The sequence below is a fragment of the Coregonus clupeaformis genome, chromosome 1 (assembly GCF_020615455.1).
Source record: "Coregonus clupeaformis isolate EN_2021a chromosome 1, ASM2061545v1, whole genome shotgun sequence".
Taxonomy (NCBI): domain Eukaryota; kingdom Metazoa; phylum Chordata; class Actinopteri; order Salmoniformes; family Salmonidae; genus Coregonus; species Coregonus clupeaformis.
Genome location: NC_059192.1, coordinates 4,828,368 through 4,851,251, shown reverse-complemented (window position 1 = coordinate 4,851,251; position 22,884 = coordinate 4,828,368). Strand labels below are relative to the sequence as shown.

Sequence of the window (22,884 nt, the reverse complement as noted above, 5' to 3'; positions counted from 1 at the left end):
GAGGGTGAGGTCAAAAGAGGAGAGGAGTGGAAAGAAGGAGGCAGAGAGAAATGAGTCAAATGTGGACATAGGGAGGTTGAAATCCCCCAAAACTGTGAGGGGTGAGCCATCCTCAGGAAAGGAACTTATCAAGGCGTCAAGCTCATTGATGAACTCTCCAAGGGAACCTGGAGGGCGATAGATGACAAGGATATTAAGCTTAAATGGGCTAGTGACTGTGACAGCATGAAATTCAAATGAGGAGATAGACAGGTGGGTTAGGGGAAAAATTGAGAATGTCCACTTGGGAGAGATGAGGATTCCTGTGCCACCACCCCTCTGACCAGATGCTCTCGGGGTATGCGAGAACACATGGTCAGACGAGGAGAGAGCAGTAGGAGTAGCAGTGTTTTCAGTGGTGATCCATGTTTCCGTCAGCGCCAGGAAGTCGAGGGACTGGAGGTTGGCATAGGCTGGGATGAAGTCAGCTTTGTTGGCAGCAGAACGGCAGTTCCAGAGGCTGCCTGCGACCTGGAACTCCAGGTGTGGGGTGCGTGCAGGGACCGCCAGGTTAGAGAGGCAGCAGCCACGCGGTGTGGTGCGTTTGTGTAGCCTGTGCAGAGAGGAGAGAACAGGGATAGGCAGAGGCATAGTTGACAGGCTGTAGCAAATGGCTACAAAAATGCAGAGGAGATCGGAATGAAATGAGCTAAGCATCTGAGAGAGGAGAGAGCAGGGCCTCCCTCACCAAAACTTCTACCTCAGAAACTAAAATTGTTTCACTGAACCACCCGAACAAAAACTCTCCCAACTTCCACCTTTAGAAATCAGAATTGTTGTGAACCACAGCGGTTCAATGTTTAAAGGAATAGACTCAACCCACTTTATTCAGCTAGCTAACTATGACACCATAGCTAACTAGCATGCTAGCATCCAATAACAATATAACACGCAGTTTAGCACCAACACTTGGTCACAACAAACCACCAATAGTGTGTTAACTAGCTAACTAGCATGCTAGCATCCAGTAACACACAGTTTAGCACCAATACTTGGTCACAACAAACCACCAATAGTGTGATAACACACTAAACAGATCATTCGTGTCTGTGTCAAGTTCCTTTCATGACGCAGCAATGATTAAACGTTGGCTAGCTAGGACAAGTATATTGTATTTAGCTACTACAGTACAGTTAGCTGGTCGTGTTGGGTAGCTAGCAGTGGCCACTGTGTTGACTTTGTTTGAAGAACGGCTAGCTAAATAACACAAACCATTGGTGACAGAATATAACCTATAACATCCGTACCTTGTTCCAGCGTTCATGACCTCTGACCTCAGGAGAACCCGTGGGTGTTGAAGATGTCCGTCATCACCTTGGAGGTGGCCTCGGACAGTCTCGTCCTTGATGGGTATCATACAAAAAAACGAAAATCTATTCCGAGCAACCCTTTTTAATGGATTCCAGAAGGGAATTGAGAGTTAAGCACGTTCTCTTACTTGACTGACCTTAATGGGTATTGCCTCCACCCACTTGGTAAAGTGATCGGTCGCCGTCAGACACCAGCTGTTGCCATTCCTGGATTTCGGGAAGGGTCCGATGAGGTCCACCCGCTAACATTTAAAGTGTTGGAGAGAAGATTACTTTATTCTTACCCGTATCTGTGTCATACAGTATGCACATTTTCATATGTATAAGGATACTGAAAAAACACATTCTATAATATTGAACTCTGCTGTGGTCAAATAAAGCAACCGTTACAAAACACCTTATCAGGGCAGAATTTGAATTGGGACACTTTTACCGATCGTGTGCCATCAGGTGAAACATCTTTGATGGGCTTCAACTCCGGCGCCACAGTCTTCACCCTCTCAAACCTCTGGCAGGCGAGACAGGGTACTGACCTTTTTAAGCACAAAGTGACAAATTGAAACATTGTGTGCTCTCTGATATGCCATTTATTGAAATCATAATAATTTCTGATTATAATAGAATGTGATTGATAAACAAAAGGTTATTCAACTTGCCCAGCTGTCCACCTCCTTGACAATTCCCCGTCAGAAGAAGCGTAGGTTGATTTTGGCAATCGTGCGCTTCACTCCGAAATGGCCAGCATGCATCTCAGTCAGCACGGCCTCCTTCACCTCCTTAGTAAAAATCCTCCTCCTGTGCGGCTGGCCATCCTCCCCCCCGTAGGTACATGTGATTGCCTAACAAGTTGGAAGAGAAGAGTTGTTGAAATACTCAAGTCTTAAGTACATTTGCACTGCTGTCTTTCACTCTCTGTTTCTCTCTCTCCCTCTCTCACTTTAATCTTTTCTTTCTCACTTTCCTCCTATCTTCTCTGAATGTTGCGCCTCTTGTTGAGATCAGTGGTGCCTTCGTAGCACTTCGCCTGGTTTGAAAGGTACAATAAAACCTCCTCGAGGGATGCCATTGAAGTGAAAGCTACATAGAAACAGAAAGCTACAATAACATTTACAGTAGCTAGCTAGCTAACGTTAGCTAAATAAAACTGGCTAGCTAGCTGACTAGGCAGGCTGAGGTAACGTTATATAAGTAACGTTTGTTAGAAATTGCGTAATTCAAATCTGGTATTGGAATAAGAGAAAACATAATCAAGAGATATTCAATCCAAGCTTAATTTATTATATGCAAAATGTATGTATGATAAGTATGACGGTTCGTATACGGGCTCACTGAAATACCACGCAGGGCAGACAGAGAACTAATCCATTGTTCTGAGTTCTTCTTCAAATACTCTGACAGAGATAGTTCCCACTCTCTGCTGGCCAATCAGAGTAGAGACTGAGCGTGGTTTAGACTTACTCAGCCAATCCGTTGGCGCACCGGCTGGTCCCAGACTCTTGGCGCTCCACCTGTTGCCAGGCATACGTTTTTATCATAACAACCTGTGGAGTTAGCACCCAAAAGACACCATTCCACTGTACTGTGAGTACCTAGTTCAAGGACGGTTCACAGACAACGGTTCACAGACAACAAAGAGGCAGTGTTCGTATCTGTAAGAAATACAAGTCTTATCTGTCCTTCCCCCTAACGTTCCTCACATGAATCACAGCCTGTTATGTGAAACAATTTATATCAGTATAGTACAAACCTATGCTTATCATTAATGCATTCCTTCTAAGCTATTCATCACATACAGATCCAATTATGAGAAAATAGAACCCCACACGTTACAGTAGCTAGCAACGTCAATCTAAAAACAGCTTAAATGATTTATTCCTATTTAACAATATTTTCTTATATAAAGACAAATATATGGTAACGAAAGAGTGTTCTCTTTTCCCGTCTTTTCGGTCCTCTGAAGCAGCAGGTATTCAGCAGGTTGTCACCGTCTAAAACACGGTCCTTGGAGAGCAATTCTGAGGTAATACTTTTTTTGCGGGGACTGAGCGAGCTTCTTACGAGGTGAAATAGAACTGCCCGTGTCCTCCTTCCTTCGCTACGAGGTAAAATAGAGCCAAGCAACCAGCATAGCAACGGACGCTTTGGTTCATTGCGTAATCCGGTCAGAATGTTGCAAATTCTAGCAACAGCCCCTAGCAACAGAAGCTAGAACTCATCGAATCCCATTGTGACGCAGGAGATAGACACTATTTGGCCGGGGGACACTATTTGGCCGGGGGACACTATTTGGCCGGGGGACACTATTTGGTATGACAGGCCCCCCGGGGGAGGAGGAGGCTTCGGGGGAAGTGAGTGTGGCACCATAAATGGCACCATTTACTCTATATAGTGCACTACTTTTGGTCAAAAGGACAGGTGAGTTTGGAGAGTCAACCTGGTAGACAGGTAGAGTGTTGAGAGTCAACCTGGTAGACTGGTAGAGTACGAGTTGAGAGTCGACCTGGTAGACAGGTAGAGTGTAGAGAGTCAACCTGGTAGACAGGTAGAGTGTAGAGAGTCAACCTGGTAGACAGGTAGAGTGTTGAGAGTCAACCTGGTAGACTGGTAGAGTACGAGTTGAGAGTCGACCTGGTAGACAGGTAGAGTGTAGAGAGTCAACCTGGTAGACAGGTAGAGTGTTGAGAGTCAACCTGGTAGACAGGTAGAGTGTTGAGAGTCAACCTGGTAGACAGGTAGAGTGTTGAGAGTCAACCTGGTAGACAGGTAGAGTGTAGAGAGTCAACCTGGTAGACAGGTAGAGTGTGGAGAGTCAACCTGGTAGACAGGTAGAGTGTAGAGAGTCAACCTGGTAGACAGGTAGAGTGTAGAGAGTCAACCTGGTAGGCAGGTAGAGTGTGGAGAGTCAACCTGGTAGACAGGTAGAGTGTTGAGAGTCAACCTGGTAGACAGGTAGAGTGTTGAGAGTCAACCTGGTAGACAGGTAGAGTGTTGAGAGTCAACCTGGTAGACAGGTAGAGTGTTGAGAGTCAACCTGGTAGACAGGTAGAGTGTTGAGAGTCAACCTGGTAGACAGGTAGAGTGTAGAGAGGCGACCTGGTAGACAGGTAGAGTGTTGAGAGTCAACCTGGTAGACAGGTAGAGTGTTGAGAGTCAACCTGGTAGACAGGTAGAGGACGTGTTGAGAGTCAACCTGGTAGACAGGTAGAGTGTGGAGAGTCGACCTGGTAGACAGGTAGAGTGTGGAGAGTCAACCTGGTAGACAGGTAGAGTGTGGAGAGTCAACCTGGTAGACAGGCAAAGGGTGGAGAGTCAACCTGGTAGACAGGTAGAGTGTTGAGAGTCAACCTGGTAGACAGGTAGAGTGTGGAGAGTCAACCTGGTAGACAGGTAGAGTGTGGAGAGTCAACCTGGTAGACAGGTAGAGTGTGGAGAGTCAACCTGGTAGACAGGTAGAGTGTAGAGAGTCAACCTGGTAGACAGGTAGAGTGTGGAGAGTCAACCTGGTAGACAGGTAGAGTGTGGAGAGTCAACCTGGTAGACAGGTAGAGTGTGGAGAGTCAACCTGGTAGACAGGTAGAGAGTGTGGAGAGTCAACCTGGTAGACAGGTAGAGTTTGGAGAGTCAACCTGGTAGACAGGTAGAGTGTGGAGAGTCAACCTGGTAGACAGGTAGAGGACGTGTTGAGAGTCAACCTGGTAGACAGGTAGAGTGTGGAGAGTCAACCTGGTAGACAGGTAGAGTGTGGAGAGTCAACCTGGTAGACAGGTAGAGTGTGGAGAGTCAACCTGGTAGACAGGTAGAGTGTGGAGAGTCAACCTGGTAGACAGGTAGAGTGTTGAGAGTCAACCTGGTAGACAGGTAGAGTGTTGAGAGTCAACCTGGTAGACAGGTAGAGTGTTGAGAGTCAACCTGGTAGACAGGTAGAGTGTTGAGAGTCAACCTGGTAGACAGGTAGAGTGTAGAGAGTCAACCTGGTAGACAGGTAGAGTGTGGAGAGTCAACCTGGTAGACAGGTAGAGTGTGGAGAGTCGACCTGGTAGACAGGTAGAGTGTGGAGAGTCAACCTGGTAGACAGGTAGAGTGTTGAGAGTCAACCTGGTAGACAGGTAGAGTGTTGAGAGTCAACCTGGTAGACAGGTAGAGTGTAGAGAGTCGACCTGGTAGACAGGTAGAGTGTGGAGAGTCAACCTGGTAGACAGGTAGAGTGTGGAGAGTCAACCTGGTAGACAGGTAGAGGTGTGGAGAGTCAACCTGGTAGACAGGTAGAGTGTGGAGAGTCAACCTGGTAGACAGGTAGAGTGTTGAGAGTCAACCTGGTAGACAGGTAGAGTGTGGAGAGTCAACCTGGTAGACAGGTAGAGTGTGGAGAGTCAACCTGGTAGACAGGTAGAGTGTGGAGAGTCAACCTGGTAGACAGGTAGAGTGTGGAGAGTCAACCTGGTAGACAGGCAAAGGGTCTGTGAAATATTGAATAGAAAAACCATGCCATCTTGTTGACTCCTAGTGAGTGTGTGTGGAGGGTTTATGATTAGTAACTGAAAGTGATGCCTGGTTGGTACCTAAGCAGGCAGGTGAAGATGCTGTGGAGAGAGGAATATTAGTCCATGTTGTCACCCATCTCAATCTCAAATTTGTTGGGTTTCAAAATCACTTCAAAACTTGAAGCTCTCAACCTGTTGTCTCTCAGCTGTATACCAAAACACGTGGGGCGCCATTTTGTTGTGTTTCAAATGCTTTAAGTAGGATAGAATAAATGTACTTGTATGCAGAAGCCTGTATTGTGTAATGCAGCATGGCTAACACAAATCACTTTGCACTCATTGACATCATGACCCTTCCATGACCTACCCTCTACTTCCTCGTGATTTGGTTGATGCTACCTTCTGTGTCCTGTCTCCTAGTTACCCCGGAGGTCTTAACTCCGGTCCCGGCGGCATGGGCATGCCCCCCCACTCCCGCCCCGCTGGTGACTTCACCCAACCCGCTGCCGCCGCTGCCGCCGCCGCTGTCGCCGCCGCTGCTGCCACGGCGACCGCCACTGCCACGGCAACCGTTGCTGCCATGCAGCAAGACACTCAAAACAAGGACATGAACCCGTATGGACCGGTACGTTGCAACGCCCATACACACGCCTTCATGATGACCCTCTGTTAATATAATATAATATAATATGCCATTTAGCAGACGCTTTTATCCAAAGCGACTTACAGTCATGCGTGCATACATTTTTTTTGTGTACGGGTGGTCCCCGGGGATCGAACCCACTACCTTGGCGTTACAAGCGCCGTGCTCTACCAGCTGAGCTAACACAATAGAGAGTTACAGCACACAAACCTACAGATAATTGACTACTTTTGTATAAAGATGTGACAAATTATACAGGGGGGGGGGATTTTCCCTGAAAGCTTCGTAGCGCCAAGATCATCTTTACTTTCATTGCCTGTCATCGTCTTAGTATTAGAAGCTTTAGAAAAAAAAAAAATTAATAATGTCTATTGTATTGGTCCCTGTTCTCCTCTTCCAGATGACTTCGTCCTTCCAGATGGGGCCCAACCAGGCGTACCAGAACCAGTTCATGAACCAGGGGCCAGGGAGGCCCAGGGGCCCTCCATCCCTCCCAGTGAACATGGGCCCCGGCCCTGGCATGAACCCCTCCAACATGGGCCCCTCCCACATGGGATTGAACCAGCCCCGGGCCCAGGGGATGGGGCCCTTTGGAGGCCACGGGGGCCAGAGGATACCCCAGCAGGGATACCCAGGACCCAGGCCCCAGGGTATGGGCATGCAGGGTATGAAGAGACCCTACCCTGGAGAGGTGAGTGGATCTGTGGGGGGGGGGTGAAACCACCATGACTCCTCTGTAGCTCAGTTGGTAGAGCGTGGTGCTTGCAATGCCAGGATAGTGGGTTTGATTCCCGGGACCACCCATACGTAAAACATTTATACACACGTGACTGTAACTCACTTTGGATAAAAGTGATGGCTAAATGGCATATTATTATTATTATATTATGACTAGCAATATGTCTCACTGTAGATGCTGACATTGATATACTTATTTGCTTTTATTAGGCTACCCTCGATTGATGTTACACTAAGGCAAAGTTTACTAATTTCCAATGAAACATGATCTAATATGATTCAGTTCTTATTGGATGGTAACTTCTTATTGGATGGTAACTTCCTGTATCAAATACTGTATAGTAATATTAGTATTTAGTACTTTATTTGTACCTTTTATTTATACGTTATTGTAATATTGTAATATATTCCTCCCTAGCCTGACTATTGATAACCTCATCATTATTGTCCAATCAAGCAACTACTTGATGAAATACTTAACTGTAATATCTTTCCTTCTTTTGTTCCTCCCTATAAAGCCTAACTACGGAGGACAGCAGTACGGTCCAGGACCAAACAGTCAGGGGTTCCCCCAGCAGCAGAGCCAGTACCCCACCCACACCCACAACCCCTCCAGGCCACTCCCGTCCCCCAACTACCCAGGCCAGAGGATGCCTGGTGGGCAGCAGATCCAGGGCCAGTACCCCCCTCCTGGAGGGGCCATGGGACAGTACTACAAGGTGAGCAGCCATAGACACTAGAGCATGCCTACGCCCCTCCCAACCCTGTTCCTGGAGAGATACCCTTTAACCCTGTTCCTGGAGAGATACCCTCCAACCCTGTTCCTGGAGAGATACCTTCCAACCCTGCTCCTGGAGAGATACCCTCCAACCCTGCTCCTGGAGAGATACCCTCCAACCCTGCTCCTGGAGAGATACCCTCCAACCCTGCTCCTGGAGAGATACCCTCCAACCCTGCTCCTGGAGAGATACCCTCCAACCCTGCTCCTGGAGAGATACCCTCCAACCCTGTTCCTGGAGAGATACCCTCCAACCCTGCTCCTGGAGAGATACCCTCCAACCCTGCTCCTGGAGAGATACCCTCCAACCCTGCTCCTGGAGAGATACCCTCCAACCCTGCTCCTGGAGAGATACCCTCCAATCCTGTTCCTGGAGAGATACCCTCCAACCCTGCTCCTGGAGAGATACCCTCCAACCCTGTTCCTGGAGAGATACCCTCCAACCCTGCTCCTGGAGAGATACCCTCCAACACTGAGATACCCTCCAACCCTGCTCCTGGAGAGATACCCTCCAACCCTGTTTATGGAGAGATACCCTCTAACCCTGCTCCTGGAGAGATACCCTCCAACCCTGCTCCTGGAGAGATACCCCCAACCCTGCTCCTGGAGAGATACCCTCCAACCCTGAGATACCCTCCAACCCTGCTCCTGGAGAGATACCCTCTAACCCTGCTCCTGGAGAGATACCCTCCAACCCTGTTTATGGAGAGATACCCTCTAACCCTGCTCCTGGAGAGATACCCTCCAACCCTGTTTATGGAGAGATACCCTCTAACCCTGTTCCTGGAGAGATACCCTCCAACCCTGTTTATGGAGAGATACCCTCTATCCCTGTTCCTGGAGAGATACCCTCCAACCCTGAGATACCCTCCAACCCTGTTTATGGAGAGATACCCTCCAACCCTGAGATACCCTCCAACCCTGTTTATGGAGCGATACCCTCCAACCCTGAGATACCCTCCAACCCTGCTCATGGAGAGATACCCTCTAACCCTGTTTATGGAGAGATACCCTCTATCCCTGTTCCTGGAGAGATACCCTCCAACCCTGAGATACCCTCCAACCCTGCTCATGGAGAGATACCCTCTAACCCTGCTCCTGGAGAGATACCCTCCAACCCTGCTCCTGGAGAGATACCCTCCAACCCTGTTTATGGAGAGATACCCTCCAACCCTGCTCCTGGAGAGATACCCTCTAACCCTGCTCCTGGAGAGATACCCTCCAACCCTGCTCCTGGAGAGATACCCTCCAACCCTGAGATACCCTCCAACCCTGCTCCTGGAGAAATACCCTCCAACCCTGAGATACCCTCCAACCCTGTTTATAGAGAGATACCCTCCAACCCTGAGATACCCTCCAACCCTGCTCCTGGAGAGATACCCTCCAACCCTGCTCCTGGAGAGATACCCTCCAACCCTGCTCCTGGAGAGATACCCTCCAACCCTGAGATACCCTCCAACCCTGCTCATGGAGAGATACCCTCTAACCCTGCTCCTGGAGAGATACCCTCCAACCCTGAGATACCCTCCAACCCTGTTTATAGAGAGATACCCTCCAACCCTGAGATACCCTCCAACCCTGCTCCTGGAGAGATACCCTCCAACCCTGCTCCTGGAGAGATACCCTCCAACCCTGTTTATGGAGAGATACCCTCTAACCCTGTTCCTGGAGAGATACCCTCCAACCCTGAGATACCCTCCAACCCTGCTCCTGGAGAGATACCCTCCAACCCTGAGATACCCTCCAACCCTGTTTATGGAGAGATACCCTCCAACCCTGAGATACCCAACCCTGCTCCTGGAGAGATACCCTCCAACCCTGCTCCTGGAGAGATACCCTCCAACCCTGCTCCTGGAGAGATACCCTCCAACCCTGCTCCTGGAGAGATACCCTCCAACCCTGCTCCTGGAGAGAACCTCCAACCCTGAGATACCCTCCAACCCTGTTTATGGAGAGATACCCTCTAACCCTGTTCCTGGAGAGATACCCTCCAACCCTGAGATACCCTCCAACCCTGTTCCTGGAGAGATACCCTCCAACCCTGAGATACCCTCCAACCCTGTTCCTGGAGAGATACCTTCCAACCCTGTTCCTGGAGAGATACCATCCAACCATGAGATACCCTCCAACCCTGTTCCTGGAGAGATACCCTCCAACCCTGAGATACCCTCCAACCCTGTTCCTGGAGAGATACCCTCCAACCCTGTTCCTGGAGAGATACCCTCCAACCCTGCTCCTGGAGAGATACAGTTGAAGTCGGAAGTTTACATACACCTTAGCCAAATACATTTAAACTCAGTTTTTCACAATTCCTGACATTTAATCCTAGTAAGAATTCCCTGTCTTAGGTCAGTTAGGATCACCACTTTATTTTAAGAATGTGAAATGTCAGAATAATAGTAGAGATAATAATTTATTTCAGCTTTTATTTCTTTCATCACATTCCCAGTGGGTCAGAAGTTTACATACACTCAATTAGTATTTGGTTGCATTGCCTTTAAATTGTTTAACTTGGGTCAAACGTTTCGGGTAGCCTTCCACAAGCTTCCCACAATTAGTTGGGTGAATTTTGGCCCATTCCTCCTGACAGAGCTGGTGTAACTGAGTCAGGTTTGTAGGCCTCCTTGCTCGCACACGCTTTTTCAGTTCTGCCCACAAATGTTCTATAGGATTGAGGTCAGGGCTTTGTGATGGCCACTCCAATACCTTGACTTTGTTGTCATTAAGCCATTTTGGCACAACTTTGGAAGTATGCTTGGGGTCATTGTCCATTTGGAAGACCCATTTGCGACCAAGCTTTAACTTCCTGACTGATGTCTTGAGATGTTGCTTCAATATATCCACATAATTTTCCTTCCTCATAATGCCATCTATTTTGTGAAGTGCACCAGTCTCTCCTGCAGCAAAGCACCCCCACAGCATAATGCTGCCACCCCCGTGCTTCACGGTTGGGATGGTGTTCTTCGGCTTGCAAGCCAACCCCTTTTTCCTCCAAACATAACGATGGTCATTATGGGCAAACAGTTCTATTTTTGTTTCATCAGACCAGAGGACATTTCTCCAAAAAGTACGATCTTTGTCCCCATGTGCAGTTGCAAACCGTAGTCTGGCTTTTTTATGGTGGTTTTGGAGCAGTGGCTTCTTCCTTGCTGAGCGGCCTTTCAGGTTATGTCGATATAGGACTTGTTTTACTGTGGATATAGATACTTTTGTACCTGTTTCCTTCGGCATCTTCACAAGGTCCTTTGCTGCTGTTCTGGGATTGATTTGCACTTTTCGCACTAAAGTACGTTCATCTCTAGGAGACAGAACGCGTCTCCTTCCTGAGCGGTATGACGGCTGCGTGGTCCCATGGTGTTTGTACTGATGAACGTGGTACCTTCAGGCGTTTGGAAATTGCTCCCAAGGATGAACCAGACTTGTGGAGGTCTAGAAAAAAAATGTCTGAGGTCTTGGCTGATTTCTTTTGATTTTCCCATGATGTCAAGCAAAGAGGCACTGAGTTTGAAGGTAGGCCTTGAAATACATCCACAGGTACACCTCCAATTGACTCAAATGATGTCAATTAGCCTATCAGAAGCTTCTAAAACCATGACATCATTTTCTGGAATTTTCCAAGCTGTTTAAAGGCACCGTCAACTTAGTGTATGTAAACTTCTGACCCACTGGAATTGTGACACAGTGAATTATAAGTGAAATAATCCGTCTGTAAACAATTGTTGGAAAAATTACTTGTGTCATGACTTGCCAAAACTATAAATTGTTAACAAGAAATTTGTGGAGTGGTTGAAAAACTAGTTTTAATGACTCCAACCTAAGTGTATGTAAACTTCCGACTTCAACTGTACCCTCCAACCCCACTCCTGGAGAGATAACCTCTAACCCTGTTATTGGAGAGCTACCCTCCTGTAGGTAAAACCTACAGGATGGTATCTCTCCAGGAACAGGGTTAGCGTTAAAACCTACATGATGGTATCTCTCCAGGAACAGGGTTAGCGTTAAAACCTACATGATGGTATCTCTCCAGGAACAGGGTTAGAGTTCAAACCTACAGGAGGGTATCTCTCCAGGAACAGGGTTAGAGTTCAAACCTACAGGAGGGTATCTCTCCAGGAACAGGATTAGAGTTAAAACCTACATGATAGTATCTCTCCAGGAACAGGGTTAGAGTTAAAACCTACATGAGGGTATCTCTCCAGGAACAGGGTTAGCGTTAAAACCTACATGATAGTATCTCTCCAGGAACAGGGTTAGAGTTCAAACCTACAGGAGGGTATCTCTCCAGGAACAGGGTTAGAGTTCAAACCTACAGGAGGGTATCTCTCCAGGAACAGGGTTAGAGTTAAAACCTACATGATAGTATCTCTCCAGGAACAGGGTTAGAGTTAAAACCTACATGAGGGTATCTCTCCAGGAACAGGGTTAGCGTTAAAACCTACATTATAGTATCTCTCCAGGAACAGGGTTAGAGTTCAAACCTACAGGAGGGTATCTCTCCAGGAACAGGGTTAGAGTTCAAACCTACAGGAGGGTATCTCTCCAGGAACAGGGTTGGAGTTCAAACCTACAGGAGGGTATCTCTCCAGGAACAGGGTTAGAGTTCAAACCTACAGGAGGGTATCTCTCCAGGAACAGGGTTAGAGTTCAAACCTACAGGAGGGTATCTCTCCAGGAACAGGGTTAGAGTTCAAACCTACAGGAGGGTATCTCTCCAGGAACAGGGTTGGAGTTCAAACCTACAGGAGGGTATCTCTCCAGGAACAGGGTTAGAGTTCAAACCTACAGGAGGGTATCTCTCCAGGAACAGGGTTAGAGTTCAAACCTACAGGAGGGTATCTCCAGGAACAGGGTTAGAGTTCAAACCTACAGGAGGGTATCTCTCCAGGAACAGGGTTGGATAAACCTGTACTAGAGTCCATAGTGAGTGACTGCTAACAGTACAGTGCCTGTGTACTGAGTTCTGCACCATTACAGCTATGTCATCTAATGTTTTGTTCTGTGTCTTTTTTCAGCAAGAGCCTTTCAACGGTCAAAGTAACACCTTTTCTGGGAGTGGATATCAGTACAGCCAAGGCAATATGAACGGGGTAAGCTTTACTGTCACCTTACTAGGATGACCTGCCCAGTGCCCACTCATATTAAAATGTAGGATACCTGATTAAATACTGTACATTTGATTTGATCTATGCACAATAGTTATATATTTATCGATATTTACATGTTGTGTATCTTCTTTTACACATGCAAATAAATACAATTATTTAAAATGATAATACAAAAATAATATTTATATTTTGTTATCTGTTATAGCCTCCTCGACCGGTGGGTAACTACCCCCATTCCCCGGTGCCTGGCAACCCGACCCCGCCCATGACCCCAGGAAGTAGTATCCCTCCCTACCTGTCTCCAAATCAGGACGTCAAGCCCCCTTTCCCTCCAGACATCAAAACAAATACCAGCGCTCTTCCTCCTCCACCTGGTCAGTCTGTCTCTCAATTCAATTCAATTCAAAGGGCTTTATTGGCATGAGAAACATATGAACAGTAAATATTACACTCACAAAAGTTCCAAAGGAATAGAGACATTTCAAATGTCATATTATGTCTATATACAGTGTCTCTCTCTCTCTCTCTCTCTCTCTCTCTCTCTCTCGTTCCCTCTCTCTCTCTCTCTCGTTCCCTCTCTCTCTCTCTCTCTCTCTCTCTCTCTCGTTCCCCCTCTCTCTCTCTCTCTCGTTCCCTCTCTCTCTCTCTCTCTCGTTCTCTCTCTCTCTCTCTCTCTCTCTCTCTCTCTCTCTCTCTCTCTCTCTCTCTCTCTCTCTCTCTCTCTCTCTCTCTCTCTCACACTTCCTCCACCTCCAGGTTAGTCTCTTTACATAGTGTCACAACAGAGGACTTCCCATCCCAACGGTCCTCATCGTATACCTATCTTACATGTCCTTTTGACATTAGCATTAGTTTGATACAAAATACACATTTTGACCTAAAATGTCACTTTATCTGCCCTTTATCACTGTTGTTGTTTTTATATAGTTCTTTGTTTGTTGTAATTTGTATCATTTTTATGTACTTTGAATTTGCTGCATTTTTGTGAAGCAGGGCTCCCTTGAAAAAGAGACTTTTGGTCTCAATGAGACTTCCATTCATAAAAAAAACGTTAAATAAATGAAAGTGCTTGAATGAAGATTCAGTATAATTGGTACAGTATCACCAACCAACCTTTATTTAAGGAAAACGTCTGACCGTCTCCTCTTCTCTCTCCCAGCCAATCCCAACGAGGAGCTGCGTCTGACCTTCCCGGTGAGGGACGGGGTGGTCCTAGAGCCCTTCAGGCTGGAGCACAACCTGGCCGTCAGTAACCATGTCTTCCACCTCCGCCCCTCCGTACACCAGACCCTCATGTGGAGGTAAGGCTTTCCCCTACAGCCCTCTGACTCAACTCTGGACCTGGAAGTCAGTTCCACTGCGTTTTCCCCCATAGTTCCCCTCTAATCAGGGACTGATTTAGACCTGGGACACCAGGTGGGTGATTCCTCTCTAATCAGGGACTGATTTAGACCTGGGACACCAGGTGGGTGATTCCTCTCTAATCAGGGACTGATTTAGACCTGGGACACCAGGTGGGTGATTCCTCTCTAATCAGGGACTGATTTAGACCTGGGACACCAGGTGGGTGATTCCTCTCTAATCAGGGACTGATTTAGACCTGGGACACCAGGTGGGTGATTCCTCTCTAATCAGGGACTGATTTAGACCTGGGACACCAGGTGGGTGATTCCTCTCTAATCAGGGACTGATTTAGACCTGGGACACCAGGTGGGTGATTCCTCTCTAATGATGGTGGTGCTGCCCCTATATCCTACCCCTACACCCTAACCCTGTACCCTACCCTACACCCTAACCTACACCCTACACCATAACCAATCCCCTAACCCTATACCCTACACCCTACCCCCTAACCTACACCCTTCCCCTACACCCTAACCCTACACCCTAACCCTATACCCTAACCTACACCCTAACCTACACCCTACACCATAACCAATCCCCTAACCCTATACCCTACACCCTTCCCCTACACCCTAACCTACACCTTAACCCTATACCCTAACCTACACCCTAACCTACACCCTAACCTACTTCCTACACCATAACCAATCCCCTAACCCTATACCCTACACCCTACCCCCTAACCTACACCCTACCCCTACACCCTAACCCTGTACCCTACCCCTACACCCTAACCTACACCCTACCCCTACAACATATACCCTAACCCTATACCCTAAACTATCCCCTACCCTAACCTACCCCTACACCCAAACCAATCCTCTAACCCTATACCCTAAACTATCCCCTACCCCTAACCTATCCCCTAACCCTATACCCCACACCCTACACCCTAACCCTGCACCCTTCCCCTACACCCTAACCCTATACCCTAACCTACACCCTAACCTACACCCTAACCCTATACCCTACCCTATACCCTAACCTACACCCTAACCTACACCCTAACCTACACCCTAACCCTATACCCTAACCTATACCCTAACCCTATACCCTAACCTACACCCTAACCTACACCCTACCCCTACACCCTAACCCTATACCCTAACCTACACCCTAACCTACACCCTAACCCTATACCCTACCCTATACCCTAACCTACACCCTAACCTACACCCTAACCCTAAACCCTAACCTACACCCTAACCTACACCCTAACCCTATACCCTAACCTACACCCTAACCTACACCCTAACCCTATACCCTAACCTACACCTTAACCCTACACCCTAACCCTATACCCTAACCTACACCCTAACCTACACCCTAACCCTATACCCTAACCTACACCTTAACCCTACACCCTAACCCTATACCCTAACCTACACCCTAACCTACACCCTAACCCTATACCCTAACCTACACCCTTCCCCTACACCCTAACCTACACCTTAACCCTACACCCTACCCCTATACCCTAACCTACACCCTAACCTACACCCTACCCCTACACCCTAACCTACACCCTAACCCTACCACCCTACACCCTAACCTACACCTTAACTCTACACCCCACCCCTATACCCTAACCTACACCCTAACCTACCCTACACCATAACCTACCCTATACCCTACACCCTAACCTACTTCCTACCCCTACACCCTACCCCTACACCCTAACTCTATATAACCTATACTCCCTGTTTAAATAAAGGTACCCTACACCCTAACCTACACCCTACCCCTACAACATATACCCTAACCCTATACCCTAAACTATCCCTTACCCTAACCCTCCACCCTAACCCTCCACCCTAACCCTCTACCCTACACCATACACCCTAACCCTCCACCCTAACCCTACACCATACACCCTAACCCTACACCCTAACCCTACACCCTAACCCTACACCCTAACCCTACACCTTAACCCTACACCATACACCCTAACCCTCCACCCTAACCCTCCACCCTAACCCTACACCATACACCCTAACCCTCCACCCTAACCCTACACCATACACCCTAACCCTACACCCTAACCCTACACCTTAACCCTACACCATACACCCTAACCCTACACCCTACACCCTAACCCTACACCCTAACCCTACACCCTAACCCTACACCCTAACCCTCTACCCTACACCCTAACCCTACACCATACACCCTAACCCTACACCCTAACCCTACACCCTAACCCTACACCATACACCCTAACCCTACACCCTAACCCTCTACCCTACACCATACACCCTAACCCTACACCCTAACCCTCCACCCTAACCCTCCACCATAACCCTCCACCCTAACCCTCTACCCTAACCCTACACCCTAACCCTACACCTTAACCCTCCCCTCTAAGGAAGGTGTTCCCCTGTGGGTCAGTGCTGGATGTAGGAGGGTCAGTGCTGTATGTAGGAGGGTCAGTGCTGTATGTAGGAGGGTCAGTGCTGTATGTAGGAGGGTCAGTGCTGTATGTAGGAGAGTCAGTGCTGTATGTAGGAGGGTCAGTGCTGTATGTAGGAGGGTCAGTGCTGTATGTAGGAGGGTCAGTGCTGTATGTAGGAGGGTCAGTGCTGTATGTAGGAGGGTCAGTGCTGTATGTAAAGGACAGCCCTAATCATGAACAAGGGTCCAGTAATGTCATACAGTAGTATGAAGTGAAAATAATCTGTACATTGTATATCCTATTGTTATCAGCCATTTTACAGATGCACTAGCTGAGGTCAATCCTTCTCCTAGAGCGAATGGGAGGTCTGGCCACGCTAGTTTATTGATTATCTGACAAGTTGTTCTGCTCTGTCCCCCTGCAGGTCAGATCTGGAGCTGCAGTTTAAATGCTACCATCACGAGGACCGACAGATGAACACCAACTGGCCCGCCTCGGTCCAGGTCAGTAAGAACACCACACACATACACATAGACAGACACACACACACACACACACACACACGCACACACACACTAACTGTCCCTTCCTCTGTGCAGGTCAGTGTTAATGCCACGCCCCTCACCATCGAGCGCGGTGACAACAAGACGTCCCACAAGCCCCTGCACCTGAAACAAGTCTGCCAGCCAGGAAGGAACACCATCCAGATCACAGTTACCGCCTGCTGCTGTGTGAGTACTGTCCTAACAACAACAACAACAACAACAACAACAACAACAACAACAACAACAACCACTACTACTGCTATTGATGATGATGGTGATTGTGGTGATGATGAGGATGGTGATGGTGATGGTAATGATAATGATGGTGGTGGTAATGATAGTGATGTTAATTATAATTATGTTGATGGTGATGATGTTGATGGTGATGATGGGGATTGATTGTGGTGATGATGGTGGTGATAATGGTGAGGATGAGGGTGGCGATAATGGTGATGGTAATGATGCTCCTCTCTTCTACAGTCACACCTGTTTGTACTGCAGCTGGTCCACAGACCCTCTGTACGCTCCGTCCTGCAAGGCTTACTGAAGAAGAGGCTACTGCCAGCAGAGCACTGCATCACCAAAGGTACTGAGTGTCTCTCTCTCTCTCTCTCTCTCTCTCTCTCTCTCTCTCTCTCCCCCCATCTCTCTCTCTCTCTCTCTCTCTCTCTCTCTCTCTCTCTCTCTCTCTCTCTCTCTCTCTCTCTCTCTCTCTCTCTCTCTCTCTCTCTCTCTCTCTCTCTCTCTCTTTTCTCTCTCTCTCTCTCTCTCTCTCTCTCTCTCCCCCCCATCTCTCTCTCTCTCTCTCTCTCTCCTCCCCCATCTCTCTCTCTCTCTCTCTCTCTCTCTCTCTCTCTCTCTCTCTCTCTCTCTCTCTCTCTCTCTCTCTCTCTCTCTCTCTCTCTCTCTCTCTCTCTCTCTCTCTCTCTCTCTCTCTCTCTCCCTCCATCTCTCTCTCTCTCTCTCTCTCTCTCTCTCTCTCTCTCTCTCTCTCTCTCTCTCTCTCTCTCTCTCTCTCTCTCTCTCTCTCCCCCATCTCTCTCTCTCTCTCTCTCTCTCTCTCTCTCTCTCTCTCTCTCTCCCCCCATCTCTCTCTCTCTCTCTCTCTCTCTCTCTCTCTCTCTCTCTCTCTCTCTCCCCCATCTCTCTCTCTCTCTCTCTCTCTCTCTCTCTCTCTCTCTCTCTCTCTCTCTCTCTCTCTCTCTCTCTCTCTCTCTCTCTCTCTCCCCCCATCTCTCTCTCTCTCTCTCTCTCTCTCTCTCTCTCTCTCTCTCTCTCTCTCTCTCTCTCTCTCTCTCCCCCTCTCTCTCTCTCTCTCTCTCTCTCTCTCTCTCTCTCTCTCTCTCTCTCTCTCTCTCTCTCTCTCTCTCTCTCTCTCTCTGATTGATTGATTGATCTTATTTGACCATTTAAACCGAACGTGTGGATACATAGCTTTTTTTTAAAATCATCATTTAAAGGACAACACAATAAAGTTGACAACTTATTTTCTATTGTGGTCCTCCTCCCATCTCCCCAGTTAAGAGAAACTTCAGCAGCGTAGCGGTGTCTTCTGGGAACACCACTCTGAACGGAGAGGACGCCGTTGAACAGACGGCCATCAGGGTCTCCCTCAAATGTCCAATCACCTTCCGGCGGATCCAGCTTCCAGCGAGAGGCCACGACTGCAAACATGTCCAGTGCTTTGATTTGGAATCGTACTTACAATTGAACTGTGAGCGGGGAACGTGGCGATGTCCAGTATGCAAGTAAGTTTGGGACTGCTGTTGAAAACTGAGTGGGTGACCCTAACCCGGCTGGGTGAAACTGGAACTTTTAAAGTAATGTTGATTAATGTGCACCGTCCCTGTAAAACTAAATTGAAGAAAGTTATTCATGCTATATCTGAAATACTCAGTTAGACAAAGAGTTGAAAAGAGCTGTCCTCTCCCTCCTCTTCAATGACCCTCTGATGGTTACCTTCTGAATTCAGTTAGTAATAATAATATGCCATTTAGCAGACGCTTTTATCCAAAGCGACTTACAGTCATGCGTGCATACATTTTTGTGTTTGGGTGGTCCCTGGGATCGAACCCACTACCTTGGCGTTACAAGCGCCATGCTCTACCAGCTGAGCTACAGTTAATGTCTCTCTCCTCCACAGTAAAACAGCGTTATTGGAGGGACTAGAAGTTGACCAGTACATGTGGGGGATCCTGAACGCCATCCAAAAGTAAGTCTGACGATGACTATCCGAATATCCTCACCATACTCATCAAAATCCCCTACTACACCCAATGACCATGAACGTTATCACTTGTCAACCTCCTTGAAAGATTTTTTTTTGAAAGATTGGATTAATAAAGATATTAGCACTATTTTGTTGACTCCCGTAAAGTCAAACCATTGTTTATTGGGATGCAGGAATAAAAGCAGCAATATTCAGCGTTTGCCTTTCCTTTATCTCACTCTCCCCCCCAGCTCGGAGTTTGAGGAAGTGACTATAGACCCTTCGTGTAGTTGGAGGCCGGTGGCCATCAAGTCTGATATCCACATCAAGGAGGACCCAGATGGACCCTTGGCCAAGAGGTTCAAGACCATGAGCCCCACCCAAATGACCATGCCCAACGTCATGGATATGATCGCCCTGCTCGGCCCCGGGCCCTCGCCCTACCCGCCCCAACAGGGGGGCAACAACAGCGAATACGGAAGCCAAGGTACATTATTTACTTAGCTACTTTCTTCCTAACTTAATCCTCTTAGTTACTGGAGGAACATAGGGCCAAGGTACAACAATGGGTTTTAGATTATATCTCTGTGTACAGTACTAATCAAAAGTTTGGACACACCTACTCATTCAAGGGTTATTCTTTATTGTATAATAATAGTGAAGACATCAAAACTATGAAATAACACATATGGAATCATGTAGTAACCAAAAAAAGTGTTAAACAAATCAAAATATATTTTATTTTTGAGATTCTTCAAATAGCCACCCTTTGCCTTGATGACAGCTTTGCACACTCTTGGCATTCTCTCAAGCAGCTTCATGAGGTAGTCACCTGGAATGCATTTCAATTAACAGGTGTGCCTTGTTAAAAGTTAATATGTGGAATTTATTTCCTTCTTAATGCGTTTGAGCCTATCAGTTGTGTTGTGGCAAGGTGGGGTTGGTATACAGAAGATAGCCCTATTTGGTAAAAGACCAAGTCCATATTATGGCAAGAACAGCTCAAATAAGCAAAGAGAAACGACAGTCCATAATAAAAAAATAATATTTGAATGAGTAGGTGTGTCCAAACTTTTGACTGGTACTGTACATAAAAGCATAGAACAAAAGTCAAGGTCTATTTATATCTGTACTGTCATATCATAGTGATTATGTGATTTGTAAAAAAAAAAAAAAAAAAAAAAAAGAATATTAAGTGACTTGATTGTTTTAATTTTTGTTGTGTTACTAGGTAACAGTTACCAGGGCCACGGCGGGGGCTTTGACTTCCCCCATGGGAACCCCGGCGGTACGACCATGAACGACTTCATGCACGGCCCCGCTCTGTCCCACCCGCCAGACATGGCGCAGGACAAAGCCCTGTCACACGGCATGCCGGACTCTGTAAGTTCAAGTTTACACGTTTTCCAGTTTATTGCCATGAGTACATTGGCAATCTTACTCACTGTAAGAGTCACTCAGTGTACAGGTTATATGCAAGCAACTGCAGTAGGTTTTAGCACTGTAGACATGCTCTGGAAGTGATTTCCTATTACCACCAAACCTGTTTTAATTTACGTGTCCCAACGTACATAACTCAACTCACACTAATAATCTCAATGCTTCTCTTTCCCTCTTTCTCTCTCTCTCTCTCTCTCTCTCTCTCTCTCGCTCTCTCTCTCTCTCTCTCTCTCTTTCTTTCTCTCTCTCTCTCTCTCTCTCTCTCTCTCTCTCTCTCTCTCTCTCTCTCTCTCTCTCTCTCTCTCTCTCTCTCTCTCCTCCTCTCTCTCTCTCTCTCTCTCTCTCTCTCTCTGCTCTCTCTCTCTCTCTCTCTGCTCTCTCTCTCTCTCTCTCTCTCTCTCTCTCTCTCTCTCTCTCTCTCTCTCTCTCTCTCTCTCTCTCTCTCTCTCTCTCTCTCTTTCTCTCTCTACCTCTTCCTCCCTTCTCAGATACCTCATCCTGCCAACTCTGACCAGTCCCACAACTTGTTACAGCAGAGCTTACACGCCCCCTCTCACCCCGGCAGCCAATCGGGACAGCCGTTGCATCACAGTGGGCCTCCTCAGCCGTCACGACAACAGGCTCCGCCCCCTCAGCAACAACAGCCCGGCCCTAACAGTCATCCGCAGCACAGCGACCCCTTAGAGGGACTGGGTGGAGGGCTTCCAGAACCTTCCTTGGATGTAAGTTAGACACGTCCCAAATGGCAACCTATTCCCTACATAGTGCGCTACTTACAGTTGAAGTCGGAAGTTTACATACACTTAGGTTGGAGTCATTAAAACTCGTTTTTCAACCACTCCACAAATTTCTTGTTAGCAAACTATAGTTTTGGCAAGTAATTATTCCAACAATTGTTTACAGACAGATTATTTCACTTATAATTCACTGTATCACAATTGTATCACTGTATCACAATTCCAGTGGGTCAGAAGTTTACATACACTAAGTTGACTGTGCCTTTAAACAGCTTGGAAAATTCTTAGAAAATGATGTCATGGCTTTAGAAGCTTCTGATAGAATAATTGACATAATTTGAGTCAATTGGAGGTGTACCTGTGGATGTATTTCAAGGCCTACCTTCAAACTCAGTGCCTCTTTGCTTGACATCATGGGAAAATCAAAAGAAATCAGCCAAGACCTCAGAAAAAAAATGGTAGACCTCCACAAGTCTGGTTCATCCTTGGGAGCAATTTGCAAACGCCTGAAGGTACCACGTTCATCTGTACAAACAATAGTATGCAAGTATAAACACCATGGGACAACGCAGCCGTCATACCGCTCAGGAAGGAGACGCGTTCTGTTTGGCCATAATGACCATCGTTATGTTTGGAGGAAAAAGGGGGTTGCTTGCAAGCCGAAGAACACCATCCCAGCCGTGAAGCACGGGGGTGGCAGCATCATGCTGTGGGGGTGCTTTGCTGCAGGAGGGACTGGTGCACTTCACAAAATAAATGGCATTATAAGGAAGGAAAATTATGTGGATATATTGAAGCAACATCTCAAGACATCAGTCAGGAAGTTAAAGCTTGGTCGCAAATGGGTCTTCCAAATGGACAATGACCCCAAGCATACTTCCAAAGTTGTGGGAAAGTGGCTTAAGGACAACAAAGTCAAGGTATTGGAGTGGCCATCACAAAGCCCTGACCTCAATCCTATAGAAAATGTGTGGGCAGAACTGAAAAAGCATGTGCGAGCAAGGAGGCCTACAAACCTGACTCAGTTACACCAGCTCTGTCAGGAGGAATGGGCCAAAATTCA

The 22,884-nt window shown here is 47.4% G+C and overlaps 1 protein-coding gene across 2 annotated transcripts in view; it reads left to right on the top strand.

Moving 5' to 3' along the window:
* Window positions 1-22,884, top strand: part of LOC121580391 (zinc finger MIZ domain-containing protein 1) — a 301,135-nt gene that overhangs the window by 273,137 nt on the left and 5,114 nt on the right. For both annotated transcript variants that reach the window (XM_045224684.1, XM_045224717.1), the window contains exons 8-21: window positions 6,251-6,455; window positions 6,874-7,164; window positions 7,730-7,930; window positions 13,002-13,076; window positions 13,300-13,468; window positions 14,254-14,395; window positions 17,315-17,393; window positions 17,490-17,621; window positions 17,916-18,021; window positions 18,955-19,183; window positions 19,579-19,647; window positions 19,896-20,131; window positions 20,876-21,027; window positions 21,573-21,806. In XM_045224684.1, coding sequence (XP_045080619.1) covers window positions 6,251-6,455; window positions 6,874-7,164; window positions 7,730-7,930; window positions 13,002-13,076; window positions 13,300-13,468; window positions 14,254-14,395; window positions 17,315-17,393; window positions 17,490-17,621; window positions 17,916-18,021; window positions 18,955-19,183; window positions 19,579-19,647; window positions 19,896-20,131; window positions 20,876-21,027; window positions 21,573-21,806 — 2,320 coding nt within the window. The remainder of the gene's footprint in view (window positions 1-6,250; window positions 6,456-6,873; window positions 7,165-7,729; window positions 7,931-13,001; window positions 13,077-13,299; window positions 13,469-14,253; window positions 14,396-17,314; window positions 17,394-17,489; window positions 17,622-17,915; window positions 18,022-18,954; window positions 19,184-19,578; window positions 19,648-19,895; window positions 20,132-20,875; window positions 21,028-21,572; window positions 21,807-22,884) is intronic.